The sequence below is a fragment of the Perissodus microlepis genome, chromosome 12, assembly GCF_051167445.1.
Source record: "Perissodus microlepis isolate ML-2025 ecotype Zambia chromosome 12, ASM5116744v1, whole genome shotgun sequence".
Classification (NCBI taxonomy): Eukaryota; Metazoa; Chordata; class Actinopteri; order Cichliformes; family Cichlidae; genus Perissodus; species Perissodus microlepis.
In genome coordinates this window covers 31,676,067-31,694,940 of record NC_140472.1, presented here as the reverse complement: position 1 = coordinate 31,694,940, position 18,874 = coordinate 31,676,067, and the positions used below count along the sequence as shown (strand labels likewise).

Below are 18,874 nucleotides of genomic sequence, written 5' to 3'. Positions count from 1 at the left end.
TAGCCACAGCCACCCTGGGGCGCACTGACAGAGGCAAGGCTGCCGGACACTGGCGCCACCGGGCCCTCTGACCCAAAGTATAGTTAATTGTATATGGCAACCTGTTTAGGTTTCTACTAATTAAATATAAATTGGTGTATGAAGTCTCAGCTTCAGTATCAGTAATTTTTTGCCCATTTGAAGCTGTGCTTTTAGAAATAGTTTCACAACAGCAGCATCATAGCTTGACTGTTTGCATGTTTCAGATTTAATCCCAACATTTCATTCTCATTTCACGTGGGCTAAAGTTATGAACATCCTCCTGTGGACAGGTTATACTAGTTTTCACTGCCACACTTTGTTTGTTTAGAGCCCCTAACATTTGCCTTATGGTTGTGGAAGAACTTGAAAAAATAAGTGTAGAGAGAACAAGTAAAGTCACAGTCATAAAAATCCAGTATCTGTTTCCTTGACATACCACACTTGTCAGTCATCGTTATAGGTTAAGTCATCTGTCTGTCATAATAAGCACAGCTCCGCCTTAGTGAAGTACGCGAGCTGCTTTCCTTTTAGGGTGCTACCTTCATTATTAGCTTTGACACCATGAGGAAGGCATCTGGTGAGTACTTACATTAAAGTATATTTAACAAAAATTTAAAATACATGGACGTATGTGGAGTTCAAATTGTTATCCTTAAACTGTAAAGAGACCAAAACAACAACAACAACCTTTTAATTGTATTTTTGCTTAGGTATATCAAAAGTAGTATTACCACATGCTCTGACAAAGGGACAATTTCAGTGCAGCATGTTTAAGTATGTCAATGTAATTCGACTCAAAATGTAATTCAGATATTTAGGTTATTTATGCTGAAGCCATTTAAGTCAGAGATTATTCATTGAACTGTATTCATCATATACATGTACTAATGCTTAATTATTACATTTGCCAAGATACCACAGAAATATAGTTTTATGCCAGAACACTTTATGTATTATCTAAGAATACTTATTACATTATTTAAACACCTGTTAGCTTCTTCTTGTGTGACAAAGTCAGCTGATTTAAACAGAAAGAAAAAAACTGCTCCATCCCACCGAACAAAAGGAGAGATACCTTAGACACACCCTGTTAAATGAGTCTAATAAGTCAGTGAGCAGATACAGAAGGGCCTCTAATTCAAACTCTAATCAAATTAATGTCTTTAGTTCACGGTTCTGAAAAGCTCATTGTAGAAAACACTCCCATAAATACCATAGGTAGACACTCCTGTTTCATAAGATTGTATCTGCTGAGTGTATATACACACACACACACACACACACACACACACACACACACACACACACACACACACACACACACATATACATATATATGAGTGTAAAAAGAATGATTAAAAAATGGATTAGTCTATGATAGTATAGTTCTTTCTTGTGTCACAAGTTCATTGTTAATCCCTTGTTGTTACTTTCATTTAACCCCAACAGATTCCAACATTTTGTCCAGCTGAAGTTTCCAGGTCAAAAAGGCGAAAACATGGCAGCACGTGGTGAGTTCAGCAGATGGCCAAAAATATCCCTGCATTCAGGATGGTTGCTATTTGAGAAATTAAATACAAGCTAGCAACACTTAAAGATGTTTAAGTAACAGATCCATGAGTTTGAATATTTATTAAACACTGAAAGACTTCCCAAAAGAGTTGAAGGACTTTGACATCTTTCATTCCACACATTATCCAAGTAGCAAGTAGTTCACTGTAAAGTCATTCACCAGGAATGTGAGCTTACAGGTATTTTTGGACCACCAAAAGACACTTTACTGTGTGTGTGTGTGCAGTGTGTTTAGCAGCTCTTTTTTCCCCTGATGATCCTTGGTTTTTTTTCACCAGAACCCTCTGAACTTTTCAATTCTGTTTTATTTATATAGCACTAAATTATAAAAACAATGTCCTAATAGCGCCTTATATTGTAAGGTAAAGACAGAGAAACAGAGAAACCAAACAAGCAGATGACCCGCTATGAGCAAACACTTGGGTGTCAGTGGGAAGGAAAAACTCCCTTACAATACAAAGAAACTGCCAAAAGAACCGGCTCAAGGAGGGGCGTTCATCTGCCACGACTGGGTGGGGGTGAGTGGAGGAAGACAGGACAAAGACATGTTGTGAAAGAGAGTCCGAGATCAATAATAACTAATGATTACAATATAGAGTGGTGGCAACCTTACTGTCCCACAGAGCAATAGGTATCTATGGAGTGTTATCCTTAAATCTTTGTAAACCTAGTGACGGTCATTGAAACGAGGGTTGTGTTTACTGTACAGAAAAAAACAATCACGTATTGCTGTTATTTAGACATCTGCAAACACATCTTTTCAACATCTTATCACCGTGCTTTTGCCATGTTGGGATTTTTCATGACTAGCTGCAATTAATTAAAAAAATGAAAACCTTAAAGTGACACCAAATGCAGATACAGACTTAACAAATGCAAGCTTTTGTATGACAGGAAGACCCCTATCATTAAACAGCTTCACTAGATCAATGCAAGACAAAAACACAAAATTAAAAGACAACTATGACACTAAGCAAATTGGAACAATATGGCATTTAATATGTTTTTTGTGTTTTTCTACAGCATCTCAATTCAGGATTGTCATATTTGGGAAGAATGATAATGAAAAGAATGCACTAAGCAACTTCATCACAGGGAAAAAGAATCCTATTCGTCTAACATTACCGAAGAAATCTATAGTCCAAGGAGAATGGAGAAAAATACCTGTAACAGTGGCAAAAACCACAGACCTCTTCAGTCTGCCTGTGGAAAAAGTGAAACTTGAAATGAAGATGTGTGTGGCCCGTTGCCCCCCTGGACCAAATGTTCTCCTGCTCGTACTCAATCCTTCTGATTTCACTGAGGATGACAGACGCACTCTGAAGTCTATCCTGTGCTTGTTTGGTGGTGAAGCCCTTAAATACTCTATGGTCATCACAACACAAAAGGGTGAAGCAAAGAATACAGCAATAGATCAGTTTATCCAGAACTGCAGAAAGATGCATTACACACTTGACTTTGACAAAAAAGACTTTCGTGACTCAGATCGTGAAACACTGATGGGAGAGATGGAAAAAATTGTGGCTTACAACAGAGGAGGACATTTGAACTATACAGAGACTGCTGACTTACTTGAAGAACCACAAGAAGAATCTGGACATGGGACTGAAGAGCCTCAAATTCCCAATCAAAACTCTTCTTTGAATTTGGAACTGTATGACAGATCTCGAGTTGATAAGGAAAACCTACAAAGTCCACGTTTAATTCCTCCTTTAAACCCGGAACTGAATGAAAACCCTCAGGCCAGTATGGAAGTACCTCAAAGCCAAAAACTAAAACCTTTGAATTTGGTGCTGTTTGGGAGATTTGGAGTTGGCAAAACTTCAGCTGCAAATGCCATCCTGGGAGAAAGAAAAGTAGAATCTGAATCATCTCAGTGTATTAAAAATGAGGCTGCGGTGTACGGTCGTCTGGTTTCACTGGTGGAGCTGCCTGCTCTCTGTGGAAAACCTCAGGAGGAAACAAAGAAGGAAGCATTCAAGAGTATTTCCCTCTGTGATCCAGAGGGTGTCCATGCCTTCATCTTGGTTCTACCGCTGGATCCTCCAACCAGTGAAGACAAGAAAGAGGTGAAGACTATCAAAGATACACTGAGATCCCAAATTGACAACTACACCATGATTCTTTTTACTGTGGAGTCAGATCCTACAAACCCAGATGTTGTTAACTATGTAAAAACTAATAGAGAAATCCAAGAACTTGTTCAGAGCTTTTTTGGCCGATACATTGTCTTCAACATCAATGACCAAGAGCAGATCCCTCAGTTATTGGATGCTGTAGAAAAGATGAAAGGTGAGGCATCAACAGGCTTCAAAATAACAATGATTCCAAGACCTCGCCAAAGGTTTCCACTGCCTGGATTGAAACATGAAGTAATGTCTGAACTGAATAAGAAGATACATTTTGAAAAAATTCCGAAAAACAGACAAATTCCAAAAAAAGAACAAATTCCACAAAAAGAAATTCAGAATCATCTCAGAATCGTGTTGATTGGTAAGACTGGAAGTGGAAAAAGTGCCACTGCAAACACTATATTGGGAAGGGACTGCTTCCACTCGAAAGCCAGTATGAAATCAGTAACCAAGCTCTGCCAAAAAGAAACAACAGAGATTAATGGGCACCCTGTTGTTGTGGTGGACACACCTGGTTTATTCGACACAAGTCTGTCCAACGATGATGTTAAACAGGAACTCGTGAAATGCGTCACAATGTTGGCTCCCGGACCTCATGTGTTCTTACTCGTCCTGCAGGTCGGTCGTTTTACAGAGGAGGAAAAAAAAACTGTGGAGCTCATCAAAAACTTTTTTGGCAAGAATTCAAATGACTTCATCATTATCTTATTCACCAGAGGAGATGACCTAAAAAATCAAACAGTTGAGAGTTATATAGAAGAAGACAGCGAAGGATTCCTAAAAAAACTGACAGCTGATTGTGGAGGACGATACCATGTGTTCAATAACAATGATCCAAGTAACCACTCTCAAGTCAGTCAGCTGCTCACCAAGATTGAGTCAATGGTGAAGAAAAATGGTGGCGGCTACTACACCTCAGAGATGTTCAAAGAGGCAGAGGCAGCAATTCAGAAGGAAATGCAGAAGATTATGAAGAAGAAAGAAGAAGAGATAGAAAGACAGAAGAAGGACCTTGAGAAAGAACATGAAAAGAAACTCCAAGAGGCACAGCTAAAAATTCAACAAGAAAGAGCTGCAAGAGAAAAAGCATTGCAAGAGAAGGAAGAACTCATTAAGAAAGAGGAGGAGGAGAAGAAAAGGATGGAGGAAAAGCGAGCAGAAGAGGAAAAACAGAGGAAACGGAGGGAAGAAATTCACCAACAACAGTGGGTACAGAAAGAGAAAGAAATTAGATCCAAACCGGAAGAAGCTACATATGCAAACCAAAGGAACGAAGAAATACGAAAAGAAATAGAGGCTTGGGAGAACGAACAAAAAGAGTGGGGGAAAAAACGACTTCGAGAAGAACAACTGAGACTGAAGGAGCAAGCACGACTGGAAAAACTCAGAGCTGAATATGAGCAAGAAAAAAAAGAACATGAATGCAGAAGAAAAGAAGAGGATCGACTCAGAAAAGAACAGGAGGAAAAAGAATGGAGAGAATTGCAACAAAACTTAGAAAAGCAAGTGGAGGAGATGAGGAGGAAAAATCAAGAGGAAGCCAGAAAACAAGCAGAGGAGTTCAATGAATTCAGACAGAGATACACCACTGACTTTGCAGTTGTGGTAGCAAAGCATGAAAGGGAAGTTGAGAATATGAAACTAAAGCAACAAAAAACCAACGACTTAATGATTCAACAGCTGCGCAGGAACAAGGCATATCAAAAGGACTTTGACCTAATGAAGATGAGACAAGAAGAAGAAATGAGTGAGCTCAAACGGTATATTCCAGAGCCAAAACAAATTGATGAACTACAGAAAGCTCACGACGAAGAAATAAATGAGTGGATCCAGGAACACGTGAGGAAAGCCACAGAAAAAAACTGTTCCATCTTATGACTTTTTATATTGATATGCTGATATGCTGACACTTTAGTGATGATTACTTGGATGTGAGCAACATTTGAAGTTATCACATCAATGAGTGTTTAATGGAGGCCATTTCCTTTGAAAGAAAAGAAAAAGAAAACAAGTTTCCATATGTACGTTTCTACATATAAACATAGTCATTGTCAGTGTCCCACATTAAAACCTCATGATGAATATAGATTTCCTAATTGCCAAGAAATGGTTTGCAGTAGAGATGAAAACGGCCTTTGACATATTTTTTTTCTTGTGTAAGCATATAAAGAAAACCACTCACTATGGAACACACAAGGATGAGCAACATGTAAAAAGATTTAATGTAGGCACTGTGCTTTTAGCTTTGACCAATAATTAAGTCGTTTGGTTTGTTTCTGGTTGGACTAACATTACATCACATATGACTTCATTTCCTTTTTGTGCTTGCGGTAAAGCACTCCTGTGCTGCTAGAAAGTTCTATAGCTATAGAGCTGTAGGCGAACACAGTCACTGTTTCAGTACATTTCAGTCTCCAGGGAAAGGAATAGGCTTAAGTTGGGAACACTTGCGTTAAATGTGACTTACTTAAAAGCCAGATTTTGAACATATCATACTGGTACAATTCTCTTCTCTGATTTTAGGTAAAGTTTGTGGACAGTTTAGGGGTTAGCACTATACTGCATACTCAGTATAACTGAGAAACAACCTAAATGTATAATTAGATTTAGGTTGTTCCTTTTGTTTAGTGACTACTTAATATGTTAGCAATTGAGTTTATATCAAAAACAGACTACTGTCAGGTTCCTGGGTCTCCTGACCCAGCGTGTTTAGTTCTTCATGGTTTTTGTATTATTGTACTTGTGAGTTATTCTATGGTTTCTAGTTTTGATCCCTTGCCCTTCATGTTTCTCTGTGCCCCCTCTGTTCTGTGTAAGTCTGTGTCTTTGCATGTTTGAGTTTCTTGTTTTCTGTCACTCTGTATTGTGCATTATGTTCTCATGGTTGGTCTTTTGTTACTCCCTCAAGTCTACTTTCTTGTGTTCCAAGCTTAGTATTTCCCTCTGTGTATTTTGGTTCTTAGACCTCTGCCTTATGGTTTATGTCTCTGTGTTTCTTAGTTGCTGTCTCCACTGTGCCAAGTTCACGTCTCTGTGTCATACTTCCTGTTTTACTTTGAAGGTCCGTGTCTTATGTGAATGTGTCCTGCTTTGCTTGTCTCGTCAGTCCTGATTTCTCCCAGCTGTGCCCTCCTTCTGTGTCTCATTCCCCTCGTTACTTCCCAGTGTATTTAAACCCTGTGTTTCTCTGAGTCAGTGTTGCGTCGTCCCTCATGCTGTGTGGATCTCCCTGTGTCTCCCTGTGAGTTTAGTTTGTGAGTTTCCAGTTTAGTTTAGTTTAGTTTGCTTTTGTATGACTTTCCCCTGCCAGCAAATAAAGCTGAGTTCTGTGTGTTTAAACCTCGTGCCTCAGTGCCTGCATTTTGGGTCCAACTCCTGCCTGCTACACAGCGATTCATGACAACTATAGGCATTGTTCTTTACATCACTTAAAATAACCAATGGACAAGCAGAGTTATAAAATTAAGCCTCATTTTGAATTTCAGTTTCAATAATAACTGTTTTTAGTGTAATTTTGATATTTATATCAAGAAATGTAACTTATTTACCAAATTAGGTCTGAGGAATACGTGAAAATAAAAATTAAGAAAGCTTAATAAAAATGTTTCTTTTTATAATTTTCATGAACTTTTATTGAAATATCTTGCAAAAAAAAATGTTTGTTTTTCACTTATTAAATTATTCCATTAATGATGGATTAATAGGAATGTCATACAAAGACAAAGCCCAGCCCCCTGAATCATGTGAATTGCTTTTCTTGTGGACGGTGTCATTTACATGCACATCGGACATACTTCTTCTGGTGAGTACTTGCATGAAAGTCAATTTTTAAAAAGTCTACAAGTACATTAATAAAAGTGGATACTAATCAATAGGACTGTTATTGATAGCTATCAGGTGCATTAAACGTGGTATTTTATATATTTATATAGCAATTTTGGTGAGAAATTGCGACATGTTAATATATGTTAGTGTAAAGCAGTTTTGTTCTTTTTGCTTTGACCTTTGATGGTGACTACGACACGTCTGACATTCAAAAGGAAATCCAAAAGATTATGAAGGAGAAGGAAGAAGAGATAGAAAGACAGAAGAATGAACTTATTAAGAAAAAGGATGAGGAAAAGAGAGCACAATAGCAATGGGAACAAAATAAAGAGGAAAATAAATACAAATTGCAAAAAAAAAAAAAAAAAGAGTGGGAGGAAAAAAGCCTTCAAGATGAGCAACTGAGACTGGAGGAGCAAGCACGGCAGAAAAAGCTCAATCAATTTTGAGCAGGAAAAAACAGAGCAGAAGAATATAGACTCTGAAAAGAACAGGGGAATAAAAATGGAAAATATTGCAAGAAAACTAAGAAGAAGAAGTGGAGGAGAAGAGGAGGAAAAATCAAGTGGAAGCCAGAAAACAAGAAGAGGAGCTCAGTGAATTCAGACAGAGATGCATCACTGACTTTGCAGTTTTGGTAGCAAAGCATGAAAGAGAACTTGAGAATATAATTCTGAGGCAACAACAACAAAAAGATAAATAGATAGTTTTTATGTATTTGTACTGACATTTGCTTGCAGTGGAAGTCACTTCACCACATAAAAATAAACATATCAACACAAGCACACAATATGCAGACATTTTCACTGTCTTTGGCCACACCAATTTAGTAACCTCTGTGTTGCTAATGTTTGGAGATGTGAAAACCTTGAGGAATAAAAGATCGATCCTGTTTTTGTCAACAAGGTGGGACAATAGTAATATACATATGAAGGAGACAAATGGATTCTTCACATGACATATTATTTGCTTTACTCCATATACAGGCCCTATAAATGCTTTCCATGCTTGATAATGCAATTCCGAGCAACTTACTAGCTTATTGTTACAATCATTTTAAATGGCCCTTTCCTGTGCCTCAGAGACATCTTCCAACCAACAAATAACACAGAAAGTCAACTACAAGGCTCTCATGAATTGGGCCTTCTAAAGATAAAGCACAACCCTTAATGCCAGACCCAACAGTGGCAGAATCAAAATATTATTTTCTATTTATGTCTTTGGAAAATCAAGATCCACCACACCAGTGCTCTGCACAAAGGACTCACACACACCACTCCAGCCTCAAACGAAGAGACACTAATTAAGGGAAGAAAAACAACTCAAACCTGCCCACAAGGAGTGGAGCTTGGTTTGAGTTGTTTTGTTGGGTGGAGCCTAATTGGAGTTGTTGGGTGGAGCCTAACTGTGAAAGGTTCACCTTTCACAATTAGGAATAAAGTATGGGTTTTTGTGACAGGCTGGTAGTAACAAAGTACCTAAAGATGTACAGGTAAGACACAGCTTACAGGGTAAGTTTGTAGTCAGTTTCAGGTGAACACCCAAACTGTATGTACTCTTAGCTTCTAGTAAAGAAAATTCAGGAATTCTGCTTTTAAGGTTCACCTGCAGCGTGTGCTATGATAAACTGTGGCTTGTACTGCACACTCACTTCTAACCTAACTCCCACCCCACAGCTGCATTTCTGTTTAATCCAGCAGTGATTACAATTACTTTGTTATGTTGGTGCATGCTCAATCATCCAGGTAAGGAAAATCCCAGAAAGTTGATTCTGTTCTTCTGCCCATAGCGTTTTCAGTGGGAGTGTCCCAGTTAAACATCCAGATGAACAGAATCAACTTTCTGGGAATTAGTTTGGTATGTTTTGTTTCTTTTTGTGCAACATTTCTCCAGCATCTGAGTTGATTTGTCTATTGATATTAATCATGGTTAATTAGTTTGCTTAAAACTTAAGCTGGGGGAAAAATGACCAAGTACAGTTATAAAATGAAACCGCACTGAATGTGTACACTACACTATATGGTTCTACTTATTGTAATTTGCCAGTTACAAATATTTATCCAAAATACTGACATGACATAAATTATTAATTTTATCAATTTCAGTAGAATTCTCAGTGCAGAGGCTCTGGCGATAAATTTGGGTTGTTTACGTGGATAATCTGTTTACTCAAAGTTACATCCTATTGTGATCTGTTTTAACAAACATTGCTTGGAAAGCAACAGCTCACCCACACCTAAGCCAGTTCTCAGGGAAAATAACTCAACTCTGCAGATAATGAAGATCTTTAGATTCATGCAAAAAGTGGCAAAAACACAGTTTTTCCTTAGTTGAACAGCTGTACAGACCTGTTGGTACAATATGTCCAGTACTTTACTTTATAGGTGTTCTATCACTTCAAAAAACCATCAACAAAGTTTAGTGCATACTTAGCATCTCCCAATGATTGCTTTTTGGTCAGGGTTGCTCCTGTACAGACATATTTTGGCAATATTTAGCCAGAGTAAAAGGACAGTTAAGAATATTGTAATAAAATATGTTTTATTTGACCTGCTTTATTACCTAGGCTTGATCTGACAACCTAAAGCTAAATAAAAGCTTCATAATAGGTGGTTACACCCATTAAAAAGTCCTTCTACAAGCAAGTGTTGCCACATGGCAGCTATAACAGTAATTTTAATGACCACTGGGACATAGATATACACCACAACGTGAGAATACCAAGAATGCTACATATCTCATTTTTGCTATTAAGGATTCCGATAAAATTATATTCTCAAACCTTTTTGTGTGATGTGTCACTCTTTTTTTTATTAAGTCTATGAGCTTTAATATAATTAGTGTTATATTTGTGTTATAATGGCAAACTGCTTGTAAAGCATCACATGGTTTTGACATCTAAATGGTCATTTTTAAAGTCAAGGCATTCAGTACATATGGTGGACTGTTTGTGGGTGTTGCACTGATGTGCATAAAGGAATGTGATAAGACTGAGTTTCATTTTTACGATTTGTCCGCTGGTCTGACAACTCACAGAGATGAAAGACAAATGTTTAGTGATCTGATAATATTACTTATCTAGTAGCAAAAGAGTAACTTTGTTCAGTGCTGGCATTAAATAAGAGATAGGACGTAGTGACTCACAAGGAAGTAGTCAACACATTCATTATAAATTTTATCTCAAGGCTAATACCTTAAATACTCAGCTGAGATATTCAGGATATTAGTGATAGGATATTAGTCCTGGTTGATTAAAGGAAGAAAAGAGTACTTCACAAGTTTAAAAGTATGAACACTCTAAAAATAAAACCAATGGTAACAACAAATTAATGGACATTCGGGTTACATGGTTATATATTGTCCTAACAAATATCGCAAATAAGTAGTCAAGTGGTTACATGTTTCCAAAAACATCATTTGCAACAAAATGTAAGCTCAAATGAATTCATTTATAATTATTTTTGTTTTCTAAATAACAGACTGCATGATAATATCACAATGTCACTCACAGGACATCAGTAATGAGCAATATGTCAGTAATGTTGTTTCTCAGTCAACCATAGCCATTTCATTGCTGTAATAGCTGAACAGAGCACTCCTTTCAAACTCTCCTGATAAAGGTTTTTTCAGCTGACCTGTTTTCAGTTTGGGTTTTTAGTTCCAGTGTTGAACTTAGACAATAATATTTTCATCTTGTGAACCTTTTAATTACTGTACCAGCTGCAACAAGTCGTAAGTAGGCCTGTAACTTCAAACACTGCTCATTTAATGACTACCACAGATACTGATATACTCAGATGTTCTCCAATCCACGCCCAATAAACAAGAGTGGTATAAAATATCATAAATGAATTCGGGTCAATTCGTATAATCCAAAAGTTTTTGTACACTCTCAACAACATGACAGAAAAGAAAAATGGAACTGAAGAGGAAACACTATTAAGACAAAAGTACTGGGCCACCTAAATATTATACCTACATACCAACTGCTGTTAATTTCACAAGAGGCTACTTTATGTGATCTGCTACTTTGTGGCTGAGTTACTGTAGTTGCTTCCACTTTACCATTTATAATACCACTTATAACTGATTGTGGGATATCTAGGAGGGCATACATTTTACATAAACTAAACTGTTGATGCTCAAATTCAGTGAGGTCTTTAGAACAACCATATTCCTTAACCCTAGACTACTTTTCAACAATGTTTGTGAAGAGTGCTTGATGCTTGAAGTGCTTAATTCCATACACGCATGGCAACATAATGAAAAACACCTAAATTCAAACATAAAACGATATGACACCAATGCTTTTAATATTATAGTGTATATTACACGCATAAATCCAATTAATATAATGTGCATTAACTGTAAATTACTTTTGGCCGTTTATTTATTATTTAATACCAAATAATATTAGCAGAACTTTCTAACTCATATGGGTCAAATTATTTTTAACTAGGAAACAGCTGTGGTAGTAAAAGTATGAACTAAATCAATGATGATACACATAGATTTACAAAGTATCATTTAGTTAAAAGAATGGTTCGCTGAATTAAATGGCAGATCAATTTAGAAACCAAAACCAGTTCAAATTTCTGTAGTATCTTATCACAGTTAAATCATGGCACCCAGATGGGGGTGGCATGTCAGGTTAAGGCATGTTTTTATAATGATAGCTGGTTCTGAGGTCTGGCTCTGTGTGTGTTTGGCTGCAAACTGGATGCACTGGTGGAGAAGAGGTCACTGCAGATTATTTTGTAGACCCTCTGCAGTTCCTGCTGAACGGGGAGTGAAGCCCCTTCTCTCACAGACTGACCGACTGATTCAGCTTTGCTTTACATTCATCAGGTTTTGTATCAATTCAGTTCATCCGACAGTAAAACCATCTATATGAATGTGTTCTATTCTAGTGTTCTGAGGCAAATTTGACCTTCACAAGTATTTGCTCCCTAAAATCCTAAAACTTTATTGATTTTCTGTTAAATATAAACCAAATTAAATGGTTGCTGTTTTGACACACTAGTGTAGATTCAGTTGAAAACACAAAAAATACAGGACATTAACCACATTTGAGATGTTTTAGAACAAGAACATTTTTAGAACACCTTTCTTAGAACTCTTTTGATCTTACAGCGTGCATGGTATTTTACCGATGGACCAAAATCTACAGATTTCAGTTTTCTTCCCTTCAGTTAGACAAGTTAAGCCCCTTTTTTTGGCCCATGGTTTGCTCATTGCCCTGGGTAGCAAGTGAAGCTCTCAATAATATTTTAGTAAACATTTGCTAGCTGTAAGCCAGAATGGCGACGTGACTCGAGCTGACACTCATCAAACAGGAAACAGTCATCAGTGATTGGTGTCTTAGATAAGACCTTTACATGTCCTGTATGTTTTAGTTTATCAAAATAAGACTCATCCAAAAAACTAATTAGTATGCTAAAATGGATTAAGTATAAAATTATGAAACCACGCCTATGACTGATAGCTGACCTGTATCAACTTTTTTTAGGAAGGAAGATGTTTTGAAGACTCACTCGGTGGATGGAGCCTTTATGATAGACTTCAACTGAAAGAAAAATTCTTTATGCTAAGATGCAACAGAGCATAAACAATGCAGAGAATGCTCTAACTCTATCAGATAGAGCCTTTACATTGCTGTCATACTTGTACAGGGCAACACCTCCCAATTCTGTTAATAAAAGGTACTTTCGAGTGACCTGATTCAGTTTGGATCTGCAAAGGAACATTTAAAACCGCTGAGGACGATCAGCAGTTTCACCCGGTAAGTACATTCACAAAGAGTAAAGGCAATAAATATAAAAACCTATAACTACATCTGTTCTCTGTTTTGTAGGTCATGGTAGACTCAAGTCCTTAATAAAATCTGTAATTGTGCTACAAAAAGAGTGTGGTCTTAAATAGATTAGTCACAACTGTGTATATTAATTAAGTGTATGACAGCAATGCAGGTAAGTTAAAGCACCGCATTTTGTATATATTCATATTATACGAATGTTCTACAACATGATACGAGCAATACCAGACATGTCAGTTTTTAAATCTTACGTACAAAGAAGCTGACTTTAATTCTCTGAGCTGAATTTACATATAAAGTTCACCAGTATAAATAAATAATTTAGACTTACTTTATTTATTTTCATAATTCAACTTTAGTTGGAAGCCTTTTGATACCAAACTGTTCTGATGATTGTTTGCATTTTTTAAACATCCATTTTTTTTTTTTATACAGCTGCCAGTTCTGCCTTATAATATTATTGCACTCACTGACAGACCTTTACCACACCACTATACTGCACTATACTACACATACAACACATTCTCAGGTCTTGTCAAAACTTTTTGACTTCTCATAACCATAGGGAAAACAGTGTAGTGACACTATGCAATTATTAAATAAAACATATATTTTGTACTCCAGTACCTGAACCATTATTATCAAATCTGATAAGGAGAATATTTGTACCCATGCTATCCACAGGCTGATCCTATAGTGGCAATGATATTGCACTTATTCTACCTGCTCCAGTGGCATCATATCCACCACACGATAGAGCCCACTGGAGTTTTAAGGTTTCTTCTAAAGGTCCATGTATTCAGATTCTTTTTGTCTGATGGTTTAATATTAGATGGCAACTTTCTCTTCCTTTTTCTTTCATCCAACAGACACCAACCAATTCCTCATATTTCTATCACAGTGGCACTATGGCATCACAACCTCTTTCATCACGCGGTGAGTCTGGCAAGATTTATCAGAACATAACACAGATAGCAAGACAGAAAGAATGCAAGTATCTGAGCATGACGAGGACAGCTAAAATCCAGGTTAAGCCCAGTGCTAGGCAAAAGTCACAAGAAAATAAGGATGCGTTAGGGAGGATAAAGGTGACAAAGAAAATTATTAACAAAACCAGAAACCACGTTTACTCCCGTTAACACACTTAGAATGACAGTTAGATACACTAGTTATGTTGGCAGTAGGGACAGTTATGACTTTACCCAAACCCAGGGCTGGACTGGTAATCTTGCATACGCATAAGTTTCATCAGGAAGAAGTGGTGGAGAGGTGGAGCTGGAAAACAAAATGAAAACAATAAAAAGAAACTAAAAATAGGTGCAGCTAATTGTAGTACTAGCAAGAATTAGTAACAAAGCTTTGTGGAGAAGTGAGAAAGAAATCAAGGAATGTGAAATTCACAGGGTAAGACAACGATGAAGGGACATAATGGGATTAAAAAATGCTAGGACCAATTTTCTGACCCAGTCCAACCCTGACCAAAACACATATGCATTGTATGTATTATGAACATCCAAATCTAGAAACTTTGAAGCTGTTTGACACTTATCCCGAACATGTTACATGTTTCTAATTTACAAACTAAAGGACAATTACTACAGCTATAAAAAGCATCAACTCTCCCCAAATTTCTTAAATGTGCCCCCTTGTGCATTAGTGAGACATACAAGCAGCTTTTGCACATTATCATTTGATGCACCAAAAATTTAAAAAGGCTGGTGTTCACACCTTCACAGTGGTTTTGGGGAGAAGGATAAGAGAGTTTAAAAAGATTATTTGAACACTTCCCCGTAAAGAGTAGATATTTTTTTTTACAAATAATTAAAAAAAATATTAAAGTTAAAAAAAGAATAAAAGATGTATGTGCTGGAAAACATGTAATAATTTTTTTGTTGATTTACAGCATATGAACTTCGGATTCTGGTTTTTGGAAAGACTCAAAGTAAAAAATCAATTCTAACCAACTTCATCACTGGGAAAAAAGATTTGACTGGGGATCTTCTGCAAAAGGTGTCCCCATCCACTACAGTCACTCAAGGACAGTATAGGAAAACACGCCTAATAATAGTGAAAACTTCAGATGTCTTCAGTTTAGCTGGAGAGAAGGTGAAGCATGAAATGAAGAAGTGTGTGGCTCTTTGCCCCCCTGGACCAAATGTTCTGCTCCTGTTGATAAAGCCTTCTGAATTCAGTGAAGAAGACAGACAAAAACTAAAGCTCATCCTAAGATTCTTTGGTCAAGATGCTTTTAAATATGCAATGGTCATTTTGACACATAGTGAGGAGAAAAAAACTTCAGCTGGGGATCAACTCATACAGGACTGTAGACAAAGGCAGCAGAGAATCAACTTTGACAAAAAAGATCTGCCAGAAAAGGATTTTCAAGAACTCATGGAAAAGATGGAGAGCATAGTGAATGAAAACAGAGGAGGCTATCTAAACAGAGGTGAAGAAGCTGACACCACAACAGTCACTTTTAAACCACCTCTTAACCTGGTATTGTGTGGGACATATGAAGTTCTGAAGAGTTCAGCAGCCAATGCCATTGTAGGAAAACACCAGTTTGGTAAACCTGCTGACTCCTCAGAATGTGTTAAGAAGGAGACACAGGTGTGTGGACGTTTAGTGTCCCTGGTAGAGATGCCTGCTTTGTATGGAAAATCTCCTGAGGCAATAAAGAGCTGCAAAAAGCAATGTGTTTCTCTCTGGAATCCCGAAGGTGTCCATGCCTTTATCCTGGTCCTTCCTGTGGGACCCCTCAGTGACGAAAACAAGCGAGAGTTAGAGATCATCCAGAATGAATTTGGATCTCAGGTCATCGACTTCACCATGATTCTTTTTGCAGTGGAATCAGATCCCACAGATCCAGTTGTTGTCAACTTTGTTAGTGAAAACAGAAACATCCAGGAGCTCTGTCAGAGGTGTGGAGGACGAAACATCATCTTCAACATCAAAGATAAGCAGCAGGTCTCTGAGGTGTTGCACACTGTGGAGAAGATGACAGCTATGGGATCTAAGTGCTTCACAAGACAAATGCTTGTTAAGCCTCGTTTGATTAAACTCAAAGGAAACCCTTCACAGAAGACAGAATCCTTTGATAATCCCAACCACAGCCCAGATGCTCTCAGGATAGTGATGATTGGGAAGACTGGCTGTGGGAAGAGTGCAACTGCAAACACCATTTTAGGCCAAAAATGCTTTTATTCTAAAGCCTGCATGAAGTCAGTGACAGAGGTTTGCAAAAAAGCAAAAGGAGTGGTCGACGGCCATCCAGTTGCTGTGGTCGACACACCAGGCTTGTACGACACGACTCTGTCCAACCATGAAGTCAAACAGGAGCTTGTGAAATGCATCAGCTTGTTGTCTCCAGGACCTCACGCGTTCTTACTGGTAGTGCAGATTGGTCGATTTACCAAATATATATATTGAATATATTCACCAGAGGAGATGATCTTCAAGATCAAACAATAGAGAGTTACATGGAAGAAGTCAGCGATGACTTTGTTAAAAAACTGATTGACGACTGTGGAGGAAGATACCATGTTTTCAACAACAGAGATCAAAATAATCATTCACAAGTCGCAGAGCTTTTAGACAAAGTACAAACAATGGTGAAGAAAAATGGTGGCAGCTGCTACACTACAGAGATGTTCCAAGAAGCTGAGGCAGCCATACAAAAGGAAATGAAGAGGATCCTAAAAGAGAAAGAAGCAGATATGGAGAAAGAGATGGAAGAACTTCAAAGGAAACGCGATGAAGAAATTCAGGCGAAAAAGAAACAAATTGATCAAGAAAGAGCAGAAAAAGAAGAAGTACTGAAGGAGAAGGAAGAACTGATTAACCAGGAACAAGAGAAGACAAAGAGAGAGGAGGAAAAGAGAGAACAGGAGACCATAGCATCAATAAGATATGAAGAAAAACTCAGAATGCAGTGGGAAGAAAAACTTGAAGCTCTTGAGCAGAAAATAAAATCAGAATGTGAAAAAAATGTGCATGCTGACAGAAAGCTGATGGAAAACCGAGAAGAGATGAAATTAGAACGCGAAGCTTGGGAAAAAGAGCGTAAAGAATGGTGGGAGAAACTAAATCAAGAAGACAAACAGAGGAAAGAGGAGGAACAAGCGCTGCTTATAAAGCTCAAAGAAGAATATGATAAGGAAAGAAATGAATATGAAAGCAAAATAAAAGAACAAGATAGACTCAGGAGAGAACAAGAGGAGAGAGACTGGAAATTAGCGCAGGATATCTATGAGGCAAAAGTCAAGGAAATGAAGAAGAAAATTGCAGAAGAAGCCAGAAAGCAAGCAGAAGAATTCAATGAGTTCAGACAGAAATATTCAGTAGATTTTGCAGCGTTGAGAGCAAAGCATGACAGTGAGATGGAAGACATGAAGCAAAAACAACAAAAAAGCAACACCATCATACTTAAACATCTGCTCATGAAGAGAGAATACAAGAGAGACTTTGACAGACTGAAGAAAAAACAAGAACAAGAAGTGGATGAGCTGAATTACAATCTTTCTATAGGAAATGAGGGCGAGCCAAATGAAGAAGATATCAACCAACTACAGCTAGAACATGATAAACAAATCAATGACTGGATAGAAGAATATGTACAGAAAGCTGACGGAGATAAGTCTTGCACCATTTTATAAAACGGGCTCTTTTACCTGAATGTCAGTTTGATTTAACTTTGATAGCTTTTGGTTTTAAAGCTTTTAATAAACAAATACTTTTGTTATAGCTGCATGATAGATGACACTTATGTAGTTCCATATAACATAATATACTCAAATTATTACAAATTGATTCATTTGTTCTAAAATCACTGTCAATCTTTTTTTTTTTTTTTTTACTGCAGAAAATGTTGCCTGCTAAGTAAAAACATGAATGAATGTAAACTAATCATATAAATCAGTTAGGTAAAGATCTCATTTAATTTGCATCATGCCATTTTTACTGCAGGAAGTAATGCATATTTTTCCATTTAAAAACAATCACTGGTGTCAATAATCTCACAAAAAGCACAAAATGTCTTTGGCTCAGATGTGTTTGTTATTTACAGAAAACACTTTATTGCACTATATAACCATTTTTTGGCATTGCTTGTCTCTTTTTTCAGAATGATAAAAATGTTTCGGTTCCTGATTGTTTTTTGTTTTTATAAAATACTTATTGCATCTGATAAGTAGTCTGTGTAGAGATATATTAAAATGTAAGCTTCATATTTTGGACAAAAACCAGTTGATGTTCTTATCGTTAATTTTGATGATCACTTTATCACCAAAAATAATTCTTATTCAATACGGGAAAATGAATAAGTACTACTGTTGGGAAATATCACAGTAAACTTTAAATAAAAGCAAACATTAGCTGAAGACTCTTTACGGATATTGATTGATTGGAAAAAAGACCGTAAACTGTTGTAATCTAACTTTAAAGTGAAGGAAATGTAACAAAGTACAGGCAACCTAAGCATGGAATTGCACTTCATAGTGAAATACAAACC

At 37.1% G+C, this 18,874-nt stretch overlaps 2 protein-coding genes and 1 pseudogene across 3 annotated transcripts in view; 2 read left to right on the top strand and 1 right to left on the bottom strand.

Annotated features, from left to right (window-relative positions):
- prdm6 (PR domain containing 6) overlaps positions 1–18,874 on the bottom strand; it is a 126,759-nt gene that overhangs the window by 52,804 nt on the left and 55,081 nt on the right. The window lies entirely within an intron of this gene.
- On the top strand, positions 465–7,631 carry LOC146376657 (GTPase IMAP family member 8-like). Of its 2 annotated transcripts, XM_084946933.1 has the most exons (3): positions 465–598; positions 1,471–1,532; positions 2,617–7,631. In XM_084946933.1, the coding sequence occupies exons 2-3, from the start codon at positions 1,520–1,522 to the stop codon at positions 5,601–5,603; spliced, it is 3,000 nt and encodes a 999-aa protein (XP_084803059.1). In that variant the 5' UTR covers positions 465–598; positions 1,471–1,519; the 3' UTR covers positions 5,604–7,631. The 2 variants fall into 2 exon arrangements, with proteins under 2 accessions (XP_084803059.1, XP_084803061.1); XM_084946935.1 differs by lacking the exon at positions 465–598 and having other exon boundaries at positions 1,446–1,532.
- On the top strand, positions 15,610–18,020 carry LOC146376656 (uncharacterized; annotated as a pseudogene).